The sequence below is a fragment of the Hippopotamus amphibius genome, chromosome 16 (genome assembly GCF_030028045.1).
Source record: "Hippopotamus amphibius kiboko isolate mHipAmp2 chromosome 16, mHipAmp2.hap2, whole genome shotgun sequence".
NCBI lineage: Eukaryota > Metazoa > Chordata > Mammalia > Artiodactyla > Hippopotamidae > Hippopotamus > Hippopotamus amphibius.
The window spans coordinates 18,317,549-18,338,359 of NC_080201.1; the positions used below are offsets into that span (position 1 = coordinate 18,317,549).

Genomic DNA, 20,811 nt, shown 5'->3' on the forward strand with positions numbered 1-20,811 from the left:
GGTAATTTGATCGGGATTGCGTTGAATCTGTAAATTGCTTTCGGTAATATAGTCATTTTCACAATGCTGATTCTTCCAATCCAAGAACATGGTATGTCCCTCCATCTGTTTGCATCTTCTTTGATTTCTTTCATGAGTATCTTACAGTTTTCTGAGTACAGGTCTTTTACCTCCTTGGTTAGCTTTATTCCTAGGTATTTTATTCCTTTCGTTGCAGTGGTGAATGGGATTGTTTCCTTAATTTCTCTTTCTGATCTTTCACTGGTAGTGTATAGAAATGCAAGAGATTTCTGTGTGTTAATTTTGTATCCTGCAACTTTACCAAATTCATTGATTAGCTCAAGTAGTCTTCTGGTGGCATCTTTAGGATTTTCTATGTATAGTATCATGTCATCTGCAAACAGTGACAGTTTTACTTCTTTTCCAATCTGGATTCCTTTGATTTCTTTTTCTTCTCTGATTGCTGTGGCAAGGATTTCCAAAACTGTGTTGAATAGTAGTGGCGAGAGTGGACATCCTTGTCTTGTTCCTGATCTTAGAGGGAATGCTTGCAGTTTTTCACCATTGAGAAGGATGTTTGCTGTGGGTTTGTCATATATGACCTTTATTATGTTGAGGCAGGTTCCCTCTATGCCCACCTTCTGGAGAGTTTTTATCATAAATGGGTGTTGAACTTTGTCAAAAGCTTTTTCTTCATCTATTGAGATGATCATGTGGTTTTTATCCTTCAGTTTGTTAATACGGTGTAACACCTTGATTGATTTCCGTATATTGAAGAATTCTTGCATTCCAGGGATAAACCCCACTTGATCATGGTGGATGATCCTTTTAATGTGCTGTTGGATTCTGTTGGCTAGTATCTTGTTGAGGATTTTTGCATCTAAATTCATCAGTGATATTGGTCTGTAATTTTCTTTTTTTGTAGTATCTTTGTCTGGTTTTGGTATCAGGGTGATGGTGGCCTCATAAAATGAGTTTGGGAGTGTTCCTGCCTCTACAATGTTTTGGAAGAGTTTGAGAAGGATGGGTGTTAGCTCTTCTCTAAATGTTTGATAAAATTCACCTGTGAATCCATCTGGTCCTGGACTTTTGTTTGTTGGGAGATTTTTAATCACAGTTTCAATTTCATTACTTGTGATTGGTCTGTTCATATTTTCTGTCTTCCTGATTCAGTCTTGGAAGGTTATACCTTTCTAAGAATCTGTCCATTTCATCCAGGTTGTCCATTTTATTGGCATATAGTTGCTTGTAGTAATCTCTTATGGTGCTTTTTATTTCTGCAGTGTCTATTGTAACTTCTCCAGTTTCATTTCTAATTTTATTGATTTGAGTCCTCTCCCTCTTTCTTGATGAGTCTTGCTAGAGGTTTACGGATTTTATTTATCTTCTCAAAGAACCAGCTTTTAGTTTTATTGATTTTTGCTATTGTTTTCTTTGTTTCTATTTCATTTATTTCTGCTCTGATCTTTATGATTTCTCTCCATCTACTAACTTTGGGTTTTGTTTGTTCTTTTCTCTAGTTTCTTTAGGTGTAAGGTTAGACTGTTTATTTGGGATTTTTCTTGTTCCCTGAGGTAGGATTGTATCGCTACAAACTTCCCTCTTAGAACTGCCTTTGCTGCATCCCATAGGTTTTGGATCGTTGTGTTTTCACTGTCATTTGTCTCTAGGTATTTTCTGATTTCCTCTTTGATTTCTTCAGTGATCTGTTGGTTATTTAGTAGCGTATTGTTTAGCCTCCATGTGTTTGTGTTTTTTACAGTATTTTTCCTGTGATTGATTTCTAATCTCATAGCGTTGTGGTCAGAAAAGATGCTTGATACAATTTCAATTTTCTTGAATTTACCAAGGCTTGATTTATGACCCAAGATGTGATCTATCCTGGAGAATGTTCCATGTGCACTTGAGAAGAATGTGTAATCTGCTGTTTTTGGATGTAATGTCCTATAGCTATCTATTAAATCAAGCTGATTTATTGTGTCATTTAAAGCTTGTGTTTCCTTAACAATTTTCTGTGTGGATGATCTGTCCATTGGTGTAAATGGGGTGTTAAAGTCCCCCACTATGATTGTGGTACTGTCGATTTCCTCTTTCATAGTTATTAGCATCTGCCTTATATAATGAGGTGCTCCTATATTGGGTGCATATATATTTATAATTGTTATCTCTTCTTCTTGGATGGATCCCTCAATCTTTATGTAGTGTCCTTTCTTGTCTCTTGTAACATTTTTTAATTTAAAGTTGATTTTATCTGATATGAGTATCACTACTCCAGCTTTCTTTTGATTTCCACTTGCATGGAATATCCTTTTCCATCCCCTCACTTTCAGTCTGTATGTGTCCCTAGGTCTGAAGTGGGTCTCTTCTGGACAGCATATATATGGGTCTTGTTTTTGTATCCATTCAGCCAGTGTGTCTTTTGGTTGGTGCATTTAGTCCATTTACATTCAAGGTAGTTATTGATATGTATGTTCCTATTACCATTTTCTTAATTGTTTTGTTTTTGTTTTTGTAAGGCCTTTGCTTCTCTTATGTTTCCCGCTTAAAGAATTTCCTTTAGCATTTGCTGTAGGGCTGGTTTAGCGGTGTTGAATTCTCTTAGCTGTTGCTTGTCTGTAAAGCTTTTGATTTCTCTGTCGAATCTGAATGAGATCCTTGCTGGGTAGAGTATTCTTGGTTGTAGGTTCTTCCCTTTCATCACTTTAAATATATCATGCCACTCCCTTCTGGCTTGCAGAGTTTCTGCTGAGAAATCATCTTTTTAACCTTATGGGATTTTCCTTGTATGTTATTTGTCAGTTTTCCCTTGTTGCTTTTAATAACTTTTCCGTCTTTAATTTTTGTCAGTTTGACTACTATATGTCTTGGTGTGTTTCTCCTTGGGTTTCTCCTGCCTGGGACTCTCTGTGCTTCCTGGACTTGGGTGGCTATTTCCCTTCCCACGTTAGGGAAGTTTTCAACTATAATCTCTTCCAATATTTTTTTGGGTCCTCTCTCTCTCTTCTCCTTCCAGGACCCCTATAATACGAACACTGGTGCATTTAACGTTGTCCCAGAGGTCTCTTAGGCTATCTTCAGTTCTTTTCATTCTATATTCTTTTCTGCATCAGTGATTATCACCATTCTGTCTTCCAGCTCACTTATTTGCCCTTCTGCCTCAGCTAATCTGCTATTGGTTCCTTCTAGTGTATTTTTCATTTCAGTTATTGTGCTGCATATTTCTGTTTGCTCTTTAATTCTTCTAGGTCTTTGGTAAACTTTTCTTGCAACTTTTCGATCTTTGCATCCAGTCTTTTTTCAAAGTCCTAGATCATCCTATCATTATTCTGAATTCTTTTTCTGGAAGGGTGCCTATCTCCTCTTTATCTAGTTGTTTCTGAGGTTTTATCTTGTCCCTTCATCTGGTACAAAGTCTTTTGCCTTTCCATCTCCTCTATCTTTCTGTGGCTGTGGTTTTCAGTTCCACAAGACGAAATACTGCTGATACTGCTTGATACTGCTGCCTACCCTCTTGTGGAGGACGCTATCTAGGGGATGCTCATGCATGCTTCCTGATGGGAGGGACTCCCCCCTAATGTCTTGATGTACTTTCTTTTCTTCTTTGCCAGAACCAGAACTTTGTCCCCGGACCACTTTATTTTTCCTGTCTTCTATGTCAGCTCCTACTCTGGTCTCAGGAAAGCCACAGTGAATCCTATATCCAGAGTCATATTTCTACATAAGGAAGGAGAATATCCAAGAAAGCCTACTCTCATCCCTTAATCTTAAATGGAGCAGCTGGGGCCCTTAGTTACATAACTGGGTGGTTATCATGTACTAAAAAATAAGAGAGAGGGACTGAAAACTACAGCATAACATCCATCTTTTTTCACATGATCCAACCTTTATTTCTATGTTCCTGACTGACAACTGGGTACCCAGATTGAGAATTCTGCTCTACTAAATCAAGTGCATTTCTACTCTGCCAAAGCAAGTATCACTCTTTTTGTCTATAAGAGATTCAGACTCCAACCTGACCAAACCATAGGAAGTCCTTACTGCTGGTCTATGGTAATTTATTCTTGTTTGGAGGGAAACAGAGTTAAACAGACCTTATAATATCTACAGTGAGATGAGTTATTAACTCTACCTTTTGTTTTATACTAGCTAATTCTCAAATTTAGAATGTTGATGAACAGAGGGATCCAAAAAAAGAAAAAAAAATCAACTAATGGTTTTCAAACTAGAGAAGCCTCACACTCTTCTTTAAGTGGTGGATGTAGAAGAATAGGATCCAAAGAATAAGAGCTCTGGATTCCGTTTTCAGTGCAAAGAGAGCACCCAAGCTAGCTTTCATCCTTTTTCATATATTGGCTTTCTACATAAGATTTTATTTGAAGGATGAAACAACCTGAACAATTTGAAAACCACTGCTTTAGTATTATACCCTCATTTTATAGAGGTTAATCAGTAGGTATAGTCTGTAACAGAGCTGAGATTTGATCTCCTGACTGTAAGGCAGACTTTTTCTCCCAATCAAAACAACCACAATACAAAAGTCAGGCTGTCCCAGTCATCTATTTAGAACACAGAATATACCCTTCCACAGGCAAAATATTATACATGAGAATTTGGCTCTGATGCTGCTCTGAAAAATCCCCATGATTTCAAAAACCAGAGCTCAGATGGTACCCCCAAGTACATATAACTTCTGCTGGGCTTCAAAGGGAGATACATTTCCTCTGGTGTGGGGGTAGGGTCTCCCACACTGGAAGTTCTGAAGCTAGAAGCTGGGCCGTTCAGGCAACACCACTAGGGAAGGGCTGTGTGCTCTACTGTGGGACAAATAATACTAAATACAATTCCTAATTTAACAAAAAAAATTTTAAATCAGCCACTTACAGCTAATGATTAGTCTTCTATTGGATACTGTTATTGGTCAGATCCCTACTGCTAGGGAGTTGCCAAAAAAGGAAACTAACAAAAAAACAAGCAACCTTTAATAAAAAAACAAGCAACTATGATTATCTAAAATTTTTATAAGTAAAATGTTAAAAGGAATTATTTCCACATCATAGGCAAATGGCTAAAATCTCTAATATAAAGAATTCATACAAATTAACAAGAAAAACATAATAATTCTAATATAACAAAGGGTCATATAATAGAATATTAAAAAGCTATTAAAATTCTGTAAAATTCTACCTGCTGATAAGGAAAAGTAAAAATGTTCAGGTTACAAAATCAGTATATATAATATAGCATGGTCCCATTTCTATTATTTATTTATTTATTTATTTAATGTATTGGCTGCCTTGGGTCTTCGCTGCTGCACACCGGCTTTCTCTACTTGATGCGAGAGGGGGCTACTCTTCATTGTGGTGTGCAGGCTCCTCACTGTAGTGGCTTCTCTTGTTGTGGAGCACGGGCTCTAGGCACGTGGCCTTCAATAGTTGCGACACACAGGCTCAACAGTTGTGGCCCATAGGCTCTAGAGCACAGGCTCAATAATTGTGGCGCATGGGCTTAGTTGCTCTGTGGCATGTGGACTCTTCCCAGAGCAGGGCTTGAACCTGTGTCCCCTGCATTGGCAGGTGGATTCTTAACCACTGTGCCACCCAGGAAGTCCCCATTTCTATTTTTAAAAGGATGTATCTATATATGGATCAAAAGGATCTAAAAGGAGAGAATGACAGAGTGGAAGGGTATTTTAAAAATTTTTTTCAACTTGTCTTAAAAAAATTCACAGTAATGTATTTGCCTTTGTAAAAACTTTATTCAAAATTTCATTTTAGAAAAAAAGTGAAAAAAGCCAAATATTACAGACAAAAGGTAGTAATCAACCAGAATAAGGACTGTCCAAACACTCCTGTGTGTCTACTCTTCCTTCATTGGTGTGTGCCACCTGATTTGTACTCTGTCAACCATAAGGCCAGTGATGACAGCTCCAACCAATCCAATATTCTCTCTGCACTCTGGGGCCCCACTGATTTCTATTCTTACGTGCAATGCCCTCTAGAACTCTGCCTTTATATTGTCCTCTCAATTCAAGAGCTCATAATGTAAAAACATTATATTTGCTCCTTTCTGTTTGCCTGTTACCACCACTATGATGACAGTAATCAACACCTCTAACATGCTGACCCTATTGTCTTTTTTCCCCAATCTTAGAAGCTCTCTCCCTTCTTATTCAGGTTAGATTTTATAGGTTCCTCATCAAAAGAATTTGCTAACATTCTTGGACCCTGTGCCTTTAGTAACTCTCACCCTTCAAGAGCCCTACTATCCATATTTTACTACCGGCCGGGAAGAAGCTTAGTGCTGCTTAAGAAAGTTACACAGCAGACTAATCAGTATCCATCAATTCACCAATATCAACATCAAAGGTGCCCTTTGATCATGCCTAGAATCATCCCATATTCCTGTGGTAACTTTCTCTCCCCTCTCTTTACAACAACTTTTTCTAACTTCTCCACGCTATTAAACTGCCAAATCACTCACATTCCCCTCTCTCTGCTCACAACAGGAGATTTCACGTCATTCTTTACAGGAACAAAGCGAAGCTATCATATGGAAACTCCCTAAACTCTCTGCTACTAAATTTGTAAATATTCCTAATGTACATCCATCTTGTTCACCTCCTCTACCTTTCCTCCTATTCCTTCTCCCATTTAAGGTCCATTCCAACTTGCATATTTTAAATCCTACCCTCTCCCCCGCTTCTCAGAAATCTGATATTCTTTATCATCACTGGTGCTCTCTCCTCTGTACACTCAAAACACTCTAGCTGCCTGAATTACCTTTTTCAACCTTCTTAGGCCTCTCTCATATAAATCTCACACTCCACAGTTAGTAATCTGAGAGAAGACTAAACTGGTCACTGACATATAAAGTGACAGAAGAAACATGGAAAAATTATTTTTGAAATACAAATCTGATCACATCATCTCCCTATTAAAGCTCACTTCTTACAACTCTTTTAATACTCTATGATCCAACAAACCCTAAGAAAGGCTACTGCCTTTATGTGGAATGTTCTCCCATACTTTATCTAACAGTAATTAACAGTATAGACTGTACAGCCATATTGCCTGGATTCAAATTTCACCTCTGCCTTTATCAGCTGTGTGATCTCAGTTCACTCACTTGCCCAATGGGAAGGGCAACACTACCTACTTCAGAGGGTTATGGAGGATAACTGCTTAGAATAGCACCCGGCACACACTAAATGCTCTATATGTTTGCTAAATAAATGAACAAACAGGTGCAGTCTAGGATAAGTTATGATCCCAGACTCTGGAACCAGACTGCCTGTGTATGATGTTTGGCTCTAGGACATATGCTGTGAGACCTTGGGCACATTACTTAGCCACTCAGTCTCCTCATTTGTAAAATAAGATAATAACCTATACCATAGGTTTATTAAGGGGATTAAATGAATATAGAAAGGGCTTAGAACAGTACTAAAACATAGTAAATGTTACATAATTATGAACTATTACTATTATTTTCCAGTTATCAACTCAAATATCACTTCCTCATAAAAGTCTTTTCACAACCAGTTAGCCTAGACATGGGTCCCTGTTATTTTCACCCACAGCATTGTTTCCCTTTCCTTAACAGCCCTCATCTCCATTCCTAATTATGAATTTGTAAATAATTTACTTATTTAGAGGTTTATCAGCTTCTATTTGTTCCACTAGATTACAAGCTCCACGAGCGAAGAAGCTAAGAGAGGTTTTGTCCACCTAGTGTGCACTCTTAAATACTTACTGAATTAATGAATGAAATGGCTAACCAAAATCTTTAGTTTGCCAAAGTTTATATTCCATTTGAAAATTATCTGAAATATTTTATTACCAAGTAATGTATTAACATGATCAAGTAATAATAATTTTCATATTCTGAAACATAAGTACCTTTCAGAGGCTATAAATGAAACACAGTCAGGCTTTAAAGAATATGATGACAAATGAATGACTAATAACCAGTACCCTCTCAAATTTATGTGTTTGTTCTTTTCATTTAGTATAAACCATTTAAAAGTTTTTACAAGAGTAAGTTTTGGAGAATAAGCTTCATTATGATTTTTTATCATTATCTGTTCTGGTGACTAATACAGCACCCAGCCCAGAGAAGACCTCTACAAACGTCTGTTCTCTAAGTCTGTAAACATCAGCATGAATTACTGCATATATTTATGTGTCACAATCCAGACCTGGAAAATTACATGCGCCTGAACTGCTCCAGAAAGAGGTGTGGGAGCCTCCATTGTTAGGATGTCTCTATAAAATCAGAAATTCTCCAACAACATTATATTCCCCCAGAGCCAATATATGCTACGGTTGCTGCTTGCCAAATGAAAATTTAATGAGAGATTTTCCATTTTGATTGGGAATGGTTGAGATGAAGACACTATGAAACAGGCACACTGCCTTTTTGCAGTGCTAAGGACCCAGGGAAAGTTCACACATATTCACAAACACCTAACATTCCAACAGTGCTGGTGATTTCTGGTAACTCCTGAAAAACAGACTTCAAATCTATTGATACATTCAATCTTTTAATTTCCTTATAATAAATGACTACAAAATAACAACTGCTATCAGATATAATATTTAAAGTCAATACAAACTTTACAGATTAGGCATATGTTGGGATTTTTACTGATTGTAAGCATCCTACCTTAAATGCTCTAATACAGGATTCACTGAATAACTTTTTATTCACCATGAAAGAAACCATCACATAGTAAACCATCACAACAACTCCTCGTACCTGGTGTGTAAGTGAAACGTTGAGACTGGCTTTTTTTCCTCTTCCCATTGCAAAGATAAAAGTGCACCTGCACTGCAGCTGTAACTGCTGGGTTATGATATGGAGGAACTTCAAGGACAATGTGAGCCTAAGGAGCATGGAAAGCAAGATTGTGTTACACTTTAGAACTAAAAATGAAATGCACCTGCTAAACTCAACACATCTCATCAGTCTTAACTATGCAGGCTCATTATGCACATAAACTGGTCACATAAATCATCTGGAGATTTACTCTACGGATACTTCAGTTTTTTGTTTTGTTTTTTTTTGATACTTCAGTCTTAATAGAGAAAAGCTCTTTCAAGTAAACCATTAAAGGAGAAATTGCTTTTCACTCACTCCAGTTTCTAGTTGTAGCAGAAATCAAAAGACTTACAGACTCTGTAGTCAGATATTTTGTTCTAATAAATATTACATGTTACTATACATCTTCAGTGGAAGTCTGTTCTAATTTTTAATCAAGTTTAATAATTCCCAAGTTGTGTTACAGTTTAGATTTCTTAGCTTAAGTTTTTCTTGGCCTCGCTGTGTGGCTTGTGGGATCTCAGTTCCCTGACCAGGGACTGAGCCTGGACCACGGCAGGGAAAGCACCGAATTCTAACCACTAGACCACCAGGGAAGTCCTTTATCTTAAATTTTATATTCAAAATGTTCTCAACTGGCAATACACAAAATCTGTATATATAGAGAGAATAATTTTATACACGCAGCGTGAAAACTTTTAGTCCCAAATCAACTGCAATTTTTTAAAAATCTTTTGGCTGCACCACACAACATGTGGGATCTCAGTTTCCCAACCAGGGACTGAACACGTGCCCTGTGCATTGGCAGCACAGAATGCACTGCGCTTAACCACTGGACCACCAGGGAAGTCCTCAACTGCAATCCTTAATCTAATTTCTCTAGGTCTTTGGAGAGCAACTGTGGGAAGTAGTATTGTCTATCCCAGAGAAAATTCTGTTTCCATTCCAACCAGGATGAAGGGACCACAGCTTTCAGTGTTAAATCCTGGAAGGCTTAATGTGAAGGAGTTGGAAATAGTGTATTAAAGACACAAACCCACAAGGGCTTGTCCTCCTCCTATTTTTTGCCTACTGTGTAAGTTCTTCACTGAATTTATTTGATCTCTTCACTGATTTCAGAGAACTCAATCAATGATAACTTCAGTAAGAACCTAATTTCTCCTTTCCTATACCCCCAAAACGGGGAAGAAGCACACTAATTGTTAACTTTTCCTAAACTTTAATTTTAGTACCAGGAAAGTATCTATCTCACGTTCAAACTTCTAAAAATACTAATTTACTTTTCTTTTACTCAATTGATAAGACTCCTCATCTATACCATAAAGCAGCATTTTCTAATTTTCTCATTAAGCTTCTTAAATATTTCTAAAGAAGTAAGGTAAACTTCTTACCCCTTGACATTTTTCCTTGATTATTTTCCCTTCTACTTCCCACTGAGGTCGTCCATCTATTGAAAGAAACAACTTACAGTTAAAAGGAATACAAATCAAAAAGCATACAAACAAAATCTAATGTATTTAGGATCACAAATTTATTGGCAAAAGGAATCTTTATCTCACTGACCTCCATTGTGAAAATGTGTACCCATGGGGGTAAAATGTGGAGAAAGATCTTGCACTGCCCAAGTTCACAGGGCCCAAAGAGTTTATTCTACCAAGTGATGTTTGAAAATCTGAGAATACCTCTACCAAGTGGTGGCCAACTTCTGCTTGTAAGCCTTAAGTTATGGGAAATTCATTCCCTACCAAGTAATCCATTTCATCTTTGGATAATAATTGCTGCTAGGAAATTGCATCTATCTTCATGATAGATGATATCTGTCTCCTTCTAGTATCCAACCTCTGGTCTAAGCACTATTCCTTGGAGCCATCCCCCCAAAATCTTGAGTGTCTCTGTGAGACAATATTTCAGATGTTTAAAAGTAGCTGTGTTTGCCTGTGTCTCCTTTTCTACTGGCTAGCACCCCTAGTTCTGCATCTATCCCTTAAACACTATTTTAGCTTTCCTGGTCACTCTTCTTTGAATTCTCCTGCAGTGTGACCATCTCCCTCCAAATGCACCAGGCTCAGGACTGAACAGACCAGGGGAGAAATGATTCAGCATGATAAAGGGTGACTGAGGCTCTTGCCATCTTAGGTGGAAATGCTGTGTCTGTTAATAGAAGTTTTCTGAGGCAGCTACACCATCCTGACTCACTCTTAGTGTGTGGCCAGCAAGTGTCCCTCAGTTTGTCACATTTCCTACTGCCAAGCTCAAGCTTCCACACTGTGCACCTATGCAGCTGGGTTTTGTTTGTTTGTTTGTAACTCCCAACCCTCGTGATGTTAATTTTCCCCTACTAGACTACATTTTCTAGGACTGCCTGCCTTGTCAAGATCTTCTTAGATAGTGATGGTCTTATGAACTATTTCCTAGGCTTTCCAGATTTGTGTCACCTAAAGATCTGGTCAGCACATTTTCTGACTCTGCATGCCAAGTGAATTGTTTACCTGGGGAGAGCCCCACCTGCTACCAGAGCTCTCATTCCAGACTGATGTACAGCTATTCTAAAGCATTCTTTTAACGTCATGGGCATTTACCCAGTGACTAACCCATGCAAGTATCTTTACAGCTAGCATGACTTCATCTGGCCTGTGAAAATATCAGAAGACTCAATGAAATGCCATCCAGATTGTGACTATCACTTTCCAGTCCAGTATAGGTAAGAGCTACCCTTGTGCACAAGAGACACTACAGACAAATGCTATGCGTATTCAGAATTATAGCTCAGTTCAGCAATCATCTGCTGGGTCCCAACATGCCAGGCACTTTGGGTTGCTGAGATAACGGAGATAGGATATCCTGCCTTCAGTTTGTGGATGAAAGGAAAATATGAACAGTTCATTATAATGAAATGTGGTGGTTGTAACTAATAAAGGTGCATTCTGCATGTACTAGGAGCACAGAGGTCAGAGTCCTTAACCTAGTCTTAGCTACTATAAATACTGCTGCAATGAACATAGGGCTGTATATGTTTTTTCGGATAAATACCCAGAAGTGGAACTGTTGGATCACATGGTAGTTCTACTTTTAATTTTTTGAGGAAGCTCCAAAATATTTTCTTTAGTGACTGCATCAGTTTACATACCTACAAACAGCATGCAAAGATTCCCTTTTCTTTACATCCTGCCAACGCTCATTTTTTTCTACTGTTTTTGATAACAGCCATTCTAAGAGGTGTGAGGTAGTATCTATGGTCTTGACTTGCATTTCACTGATGATTAACAATGTAGAGCATCTTTTCATGTCTGTTGGCCATCTGTGGTCTTCTTCGGGAAAATGTCTATTGGGATCGTCTGCCCATTTCTTAATTGGGATTGTTTGATTTTTTGCTATTGAGCTGTATGAGCTCTTTACATGCTTTGGATATTAGCCCCTTATCAGATTTGTAAATATTCTCTCTCATTCAGTAGGTTGCCTTTTTATTTTGCTGATTGTTTCCTTTGTTGTGCAGACGCTTTTTAGTTTGGTGTAGTACTTCTTGTTTATTTTTGCTTTTGTTGCTTTTGCTTTTGGTGTCAGATTCAAAAATCATTGTTAAGACCTATACCATGGCTTACTACCTATGTTTTCTTCTAGTTTTACAGTTTTAGATATTACATTCAAGCTTTTAATCCACTTTGAGTGAATTTTTGTGTATGGTTTAAGACAGTGGCCCACTTTCATTCTTTTGCATGTGGCTGTCTAATTTCCCCAATACCGTTTATTGAAGAAACTTGTTCTTTCTCCATTGTGTATTCTTGGCTCCTTTGTTTTATATTAATTGACCATATACGTATAGGTTTATTTCTGGGCTCTCTACTCTGTTCCATTGATCTGTGTGTCTTGTTTTCATGCCAATACCATACTAATTTATTTACTACAGCTTTGTAATACAGTTTGAATTCAGGGAGCATGATGTCTCCAGCTTTGTTCTTCTTTCTGTAGATTGTTTTGGCTATTTGGGGTCTTTTACAGGTCCATACAAATTTTAGGACTGTTTGTTCTATTTCTGTGAAACTGTCATTGGAATTTTATTAGAGATTGCACTGAATCTGTAGATTGATCTGAGTAATATGGACATTTTTACAATGTTAATTCTTCCAATCCATGAGCACAGAATATCTTTCCATTTATCTGTGTCTTCTTCAGTTTCTTGCATTAAACCTTGTAGTTTTTGATATATAGGTGTTTCACCTTCTTGGTTAAATTTATTCCTAGGTATTTTATTCTTTTTGATGCAACTGTAAATGATGTTTCTCTTCCTGATAGTACATTATTAGTATATAGAAATATAACAGATTTTTGTATATTTGTTTTATATCCTACAACTTTACTGAATTTGTTTATCAGTTTTAACAGTTTTTTTGATGGAGTTTTTATGGCTTCCTATATATAATACCACATCATCTGCAAATAGTGAGTTTTACTTCTTCCTTTATAATTTGGATACCTTTTATTTCTTTTTCTTGCCTAACTGTTCTGGCTAGAACCTCCTACACTATGTTGAATAAAAGTGGTGAGAGTGGGCATCCTTGTCTTCCTGATCTTAGAGGAAAAGCTTTCAGCTTTTCACCATTAAGATATTAGCTATGGGCTTGTCATACATGGCCTCTATTATGTTAAAGTACACTCCCTCTACACCCACTTTGTTGACAGTTTTTATCATAAATGGATGTTGAATTTCATCAAATGCTTTTTTTTTAATCACATGACTTTTAAACTTCATCTTGTTAATGTGGTGTATCATGCTGACTGATTTGCGAATGTCGAACCATCCGACTATCTCTGCAATAAACCCCACCTGATAATGGTATATGATCCTGTTAAAATACTGTTGAATTTGGTTTGCTAATATTCTGTTGAAGATTTTTGCATCTATGTTCATCGGGGATATTGGCCTGTAATTTTCTTTTCCTGTGGCATCCTGTCTGGTTTTGGTATCAAGTTAATGCTGGCCAAGCAAAATGAGTTTGGAGAGTTTCCTCCTCTCCTGTTTTTTAGAAGAGTTTAGAAGGCTTGGTATTAATTCTTCTTTGAATGTTTGGTAGAATTCATCAGTGAAGCTGTCTGATCCTGGACTTTTGTTTGTTGGGAGGTTTTGATTACTGATTCAATTTCCCTACTAGTATTCAGTCTGCTCACATTTTCTATTTCATCATGATTCTGTCTTTGGTAGGTTGTATGTTTCTAGGAATTTATCCATTTTTTTCTAGACTGTCCAATTTATTAGCATATGATTGTTCACAGTAGTCTCTTATGATCCTTTGTATTTCTGTGGTATTAGGTGTAACATTTCCTCTTTCATTTCCGATTTTACATGAGTCCTCTCTTTTTTCTTGGTGAATCTAACTAAAAGTCTGTCGATTTTGTTTCTCTTTTTAAAGAACCAGCTTTTAGTTTCACTGACCTTTTCTATTGTCTTTTTAGTCTCTATTTCACTTACCTCTGCTGTAATTTTTATTTCCCTCCTTCTACCAACTTTGGGCTTCATTTGTACTTTTTCTAGTTCCTTGAGATGTAAAGGTGGGTTGTTTGAAAATTTTTTTGAAATTAATTTTAATAAGGTTTTTTTTTAAATTATTTATTTGGCTGCACCTGCACCAGGTCTTAGTTGCAGCATGTGGGATCTTTGTTGCAGCGTGCAGGATCTTTAGTTGCGGCATGCAGGATCTTTTAGTTGTGGCATGCAGGATCTTTAGTTGCAGCATGTGGGCTCTGGTTCCCTGACCAGGGATCGAACCCAGGCCCCCTGCATTGGGAGCATGGAGTCTTAATCACTGGACAACCAGGGAAGTCCCTACCTAGCACAATATTTTGCTTGTTTGTTAAGGACTTTTATTGAGATATAACTGACATACAACAAATTGCATATATTTAAAGTGTACAATTTGATATTTTTTCAATTAGTAATGTATATATGGCAATCCCAATCTCCCAATTCATCCCACACCACTCCACCCCTGCTCTCCCCCCGGTGTCCATATGTTTGTTCTCTACATCTGTATCTCTGTTTTTGCTTTGCAAACCAGTTGATCTGTACCATTTTCTAGACTCCACATATATGCACTAATATACAATATTTGTTTTTCTCTTTCTGACTTACTTCACTCTGTATGAGTCTCTAGGTCCATCCATATCTCTACAAATGTCCCAATTTCATTCCTTTTTATGGCTGAGTAATATTCCATTGTATGTATGTACCACATCTTCTTTATCCATTCATCTGTTGATGGACATTTAGGTTGCTTCCATGACCTGGCTATTGTAAACAGTGCTGCAATGAACACTGGGGTGCTGTTTTGCTTTTTTTAAATTAATTAATTAATTAATTTGGCTGCGTTGGGTTTTAGTTGCAGCACATGGGATATTTGTTTTGGCATGCGGGATCTTTCATTGAGATACGTGGGCTTCTCTCTAGTTGTGGCACATGGGCTCCAGACTAAACGGGCTCAGTAGTTGTGGCACGTGGGCTTAGCTGCCCCATGGCATGTAGGATCTCAGTTCCCCAACCAGGGATGGAACCCATGTCCCCTGCATTGGAAGGCAGATTCTTAAACCACTGGACCACCAAGAAAGTTCCCCTACCACAATGTTTTTAAGGGTCATCCATGTTGTAGCATGTATGAATATATCACATTTTGATTATCCATTTATCAGTTGATAAGCACTTGAGTTGTTTCCATTTTTTGGCTATTATGATTAATGCTGCTAAAAGCATTTGTGTCCAAGTTTCTGTGAAACCTATATTTTCAATTCTTTTGAAGAAATATTGGGAGATTCTTTTACTTTTGAGACATCCTTAATGAGAACTTAATATTCATATGACAATTTAATAAATGTTTGGTTTACAGTAAAATGTATGTAAATTATGCCTACAGCTTTAGGAAAACTATTTTGTGATTAATGTCAGAGAAACGTGAATAATTCATTTTAACCTTTTGCCCCTTAGTCTGAGGTCAATCAACTCAAATCTTATCTATCTATCTATCCATTTATTTATTTATTGAAGTATAGTTGATTTATAATGTTATGTTAGTTTCTGGTGTACAGCAAAGTGATTCAGTTGTATATATATTTATTTATTTATTCTTCTAAAAATTCTTTTCCATTGTAGTTTATTACAAGATATTGAATATAGTTCCCTGTGCTATACATTAGGATCTTGTTGTTTATATAGTATATACAGAAGTTTGTATCTTCTTATCCCAAACTCCTAATTAATCCCTCCCCCATCCTATCTCTTTTGGTAACCACAAGTTTGTTTTCTATGTCTGAGTAAACTCAAATCTTATATTACTTACCTTGTCCTTTTTCAAGAAAGATGATTTTGGATTCCGGAAGAAAATTAGATCCAGTAACAATCATTTCATGACCTCCATTTACAGAACAGCTGTTTATACTGTACTTCTCAATATGAGGAAGTTCTTGAGCAGACCGCTGGGCTGTTTTTTTTTGTTTGTTTTTTTAACAATTGAGAAGAAACAAAATGTTAGTTTACACTCTTTCATATGCAAATGAAAAATTCTAGCTATAAAAAAAGCAAACTCTGCATTTTTAAAATGCAAGACAATGGTAACAATATCCACTAAAATAACTACACTACTTAGAAAACAAAATAGATTTATCAGAGTCATGTGATTTCTAAATTATTTTCTTAGACTACAATTATAGAGAAACTAGTAAAGAGACATTAATGCCTGCAACTTATATTGACTCCAACACATTCACCGCATCCACTTTTCTCTTTTTAGCTTGTCTTTAACATATTTCTTCCCTACAACTTGTCTCTTAAAATTGATAAATTTAATATAATTATAAAAAGCAAATTAAATCCGAAGATGCATAATTATATTGCATACAATTAAAAGAAGACAAGTTTCTAAAGGACAAACACCAGGTAGCCCTTTCATCAAGAAAATAGCTAGATCATCACTGAGACATCAGGATTACATTTTGGACATCTTCTAAATAACTCAATAACTGAAGTATACATGAGATATATAATTCAATACATAAATGAATGACCATATTTATGTCTTAGTGCACTATACTCTTCCTTCCCAGGGTATGTGAACATAATTTTTCTTAAAGCCTAGAAATAATTATATAAACTATTAACTTTTCCTTGTTGCCACCTTTTTCTGATATCTACTGATTTCAAGTTGCGGTATTTTCTGGAGATCCTATTTCTGGCTCTTCTCTTCTTTCCTTTTTTAAAAATGCTTAAGTTTAAAGCTATAGACTATGCTTCTTTTGACTGCTTAGGTTCTCTAAGGGTTTATTCCTGCCAAATGCCTCAATAACTACGTTTCTCCCTGCATTAAAACAAACAAAAAGTGTGGATTATACTTTCTTCTTCACGTTTTGGAAACAGGTCTACTTTTAGACTTACTACTTGGGTGGAAAATTGGTGGCTTTGAGGGTCAGTTGTGTTTTGTTTGGCCAGAAGAACATTTTAAAGAAACTTAAACAACTTGACTGCCTTTATGAAGTGTGCAGTCCCAGTTCACTATGTCTCTTCCAACTTTTAATACCAAGCCACAAAAGGTATGTGAATTGGGATCCCAGCCCCATTCAAAAAGAATGTTTCACGGGGGATGGGTCTGGGATTTAGGATGAACTACAACTTAGAAAGTACCAAGCACCAACCTAGATCTCAGAAAACACGTATGTCCCTACTTATATTCTAAATGGCTCACAAAGAAGGGGCATAAAAACAAGCACTGACTCACCTAGGGAGCAGACTAATTCAAGTTTTAGATATTTATAATGGAAACTGGCCATCACAAGTACATTCAAAGTAACAGCAAAAATGTGTTCATCCAGTGGCACGGCCATAATAAAACATTATGCATGTGCTAAAAGTATTTTTGAAGAATATTTAACTATATGAGAAAACGCCCACTATAAGTGAAACTACCAAATACCATGCACACTACATGTGCACACACACACACACGCACACATATATATATATAGACCAGAAAAACAAAACAAAACAAAACCAGAAAGAAAAAAAAGGTTAATAGTGACTATCGCAGAGAAGTGATATTACAAAAGATTTTAATGCTACTCTTTGTATCATTTTGCATTTTCTATATACTTAATAATCATGCAATAATTTAATAAACTGAAAGAGAACACAGAATAATTTGAGTAAATTTATCTCGAAAACTCAAAGTACTCTATGAACTTAAATTGTTTAAATTATGTTGCTAAAAATTAGAGAAATATAAGCTTAAATGGGCATTTGTCTGGCAGGGTAACAAAGACTGTGGCAATGATAGCTGTTTTCTTACTAAGAAGGGGAACTAGCTGACTTGAAAATTTACTTTTCACTCTATACTCTTTTACTCTTTTTGAATTTTGTACCATATACCTGTATTATTATTAAGAACTAATAAAAAAATTACTTCTACAGTGATTCTACTACCATGGATTTGCTCAGTGATTCCTATAATCAATTGGGAAATGATCAAGTATTACTCCAATTCAGTGAATAGCAAAAGGAGGCATAGAAAAGTAATACAGTAGGTATGATCCCAAATTAAGAGTGCATGTGGTTAACAGAAATAAAATAATATAATCGAGAGTACTAAAAAAACCTGTGTTCTAGCCACAGCTCTGTCACTACCAAGCAAATAACCTTGGAGGAGCACTTGAGATACTTGTGCCTCAGTTTCCTCCTACACAAAATTAAGACACGGAATTAGAACACTTCTAAGTCTATGCCCTAAAGACCTGAACTGCAATCTCAATATTTCAGCCCTGCCAGCTAACCTGCCAGAGGTCCACAGTTCTCAATGGCTTGAATAGATATCAGATTCTAGGGCCTTTTCTCATTTCTTGGCTTTGAAAATCCAGGGAAAAAGCATTCACTTTCTCAACCTGGTGTTGTAAATGAATTTATGGTAAAAAAACGAAAACAAAAATCCTGTTAAGTCCATATTTAGCTGAAGTGTCAGCTCACAGAGACAGGCATCTTCCAAGATTGTAATGAAACAAAAATGACCAAGTATCAATGACACAATGTCAGAAACATAGCTTCATAATTTGGTCCTCAGATATCATCAAGCCCACCTTCCTCATTTACAGGTAAGAAAACTGTGGTGAAGAGAATGTCTATAGCCAGCCACATAGGCTACCTAGGGTCAAATTATAATGAGAAGCCGTTTTCTAACTCCAAGATCAGTACTCCTCCACCTAAACATGTAGCTTACTTCCATATAAGAAAATCACATCAGCTATCTAGACCCTGGGCTTCAGTTTACTTTTGATCCAAACATTACGTTATAAACAAAACAGAAAATGACCTATTATAAACAAAATTTTAAAATATCATCACATGCTCACTTACAGCATTCAACAGGTATAGAAGCTGTCTGCAGAGAAAGGACTTTTCCATTGGGCTGTGGGATGTGTACACGAAACACAAGTCGTACTCTAGTATTCTTCCTGCCAATATCAGTTTCTCCTTTTCGAAGTTCTATATCTGAATTGCGGAGTTTCAAAATACCTGCACAGTCGATACTAGGGAAAAAAATATTATTTGCTTACTAGAAATTAGTGGTTCTAAACAATTCAGCTAAACAGTTATTGTTAATTTGTCAGGAAGAATTATCACTATCTAAAATCAGGTCAAAAAAAAGATAAGACTGCTATTTTCTGCTATTTAAATTTTAGGATTAAAAATGTTTTTTGTATGACAAAAGTATTGTATTAAGTGTGGCTGTCAATATAGTATTAAGTATGGCTGTCAACACAGTATAAAGAGGGCTGTCAATAATTCCTCCCCATTCCTGTATTCACATGACACTTCTCCCATTAAGAGGTGGAGTATGTCCCTTCTTGAGAGTGGGCCTTCTGACTTGCTGTGACAAACAGAAAGTGGCCAAGTGATGCTGTGTAAGTTACAGGCCTAGCACTTAAGAAGCTTCGTAATGTCCACTTTTGTTCTCTTGAAGCCCTGAGCCACCATGAAGAAGTCTAACCAGCATGCTGGAGAAAAAGGCCTAGATAATCCTCAACTACTTGAGCTACCCCAGTGAGCTCCCAGCTGAATTCAGGGGCATGAGTGATCCCAGCCAACATCACGTGAATGGACCAACTGAGTCCAGCCAACCAAAAGAATCATGAAAAACAATAAACAGTTACCACTTTAAGCCACTAAATTTTGGGAGCGGTCTGCATTACAGAACTAGATGAGTGAAACATAAAGTAAAAGACTCTAATTCTATACATATAACTAGGCCAGAAAAGATTAACTTATAGGAATACATTAATAACATATTTAAACTTTTATATGATATGTTTATTAATAAAAACAATCCATCAGGCTTTCATTTCTCTCATTTTTGCAGGGGAGGGGAGCCCACACTGCACAGCTTGCAGGATCTTAGTTCCCTGACCAGGGACTGAACTTGTGCAGAGCCCTAATCACTGGACCGCCAGGGAATTCCCAGGCTTGCATTCCTAAAGAATGCACATATAAGATTAAAGTTTTGGCATGTTAAATGTTAAAGGTCTAACATTTCATTATCTTCAAAATTTATTACTAAGTATAGCTGCTCAACACACAATCATGGTAGGAAACCAGTAGCTATAACATATCTTTGTTATTCACATATTAGAAGAATAAAGGAAGAGTTTATAAGGATTGAACATTCTCGTTAAAGTGTACTCTTTCTTATGGTACTCCTTATTATCCGTCCTCTTACTTTATCTACCAACTCTAATGCTCTAATGTTCCAACTCTAATGCTCACTGCCCAGAGGCTACAAAAGTCACTTTGAAGGACACTATGTGTTACAGAACTAGGTTATCAAGATAAGAACCAGTAAAACTCAAGGAAGAATCTGAAAAATATAAGCATTTTCATCTTGAGAAAAACAAAGGAAAAGAAATTTCAAAAAAAGTAAATATTTTTGAAAATAAACATTTTTCATTTTGGATAACAGATTATATTTAACT

General features: G+C 36.6%; 1 protein-coding gene across 6 annotated transcripts in view; it reads right to left on the bottom strand.

The window, feature by feature from the left end:
- NFATC3 (nuclear factor of activated T cells 3) overlaps positions 1 to 20,811 on the bottom strand; it is a 126,271-nt gene that overhangs the window by 38,607 nt on the left and 66,853 nt on the right. For all 6 annotated transcript variants that reach the window (XM_057710779.1, XM_057710776.1, XM_057710778.1 and 3 more), the window contains 4 exons: positions 19,199 to 19,371; positions 16,143 to 16,283; positions 10,212 to 10,267; positions 8,758 to 8,884 (listed from right to left, as the gene is read on the bottom strand). In XM_057710779.1, the coding sequence (XP_057566762.1) occupies positions 8,758 to 8,884; positions 10,212 to 10,267; positions 16,143 to 16,283; positions 19,199 to 19,371 (497 nt within the window). The remainder of the gene's footprint in view (positions 1 to 8,757; positions 8,885 to 10,211; positions 10,268 to 16,142; positions 16,284 to 19,198; positions 19,372 to 20,811) is intronic.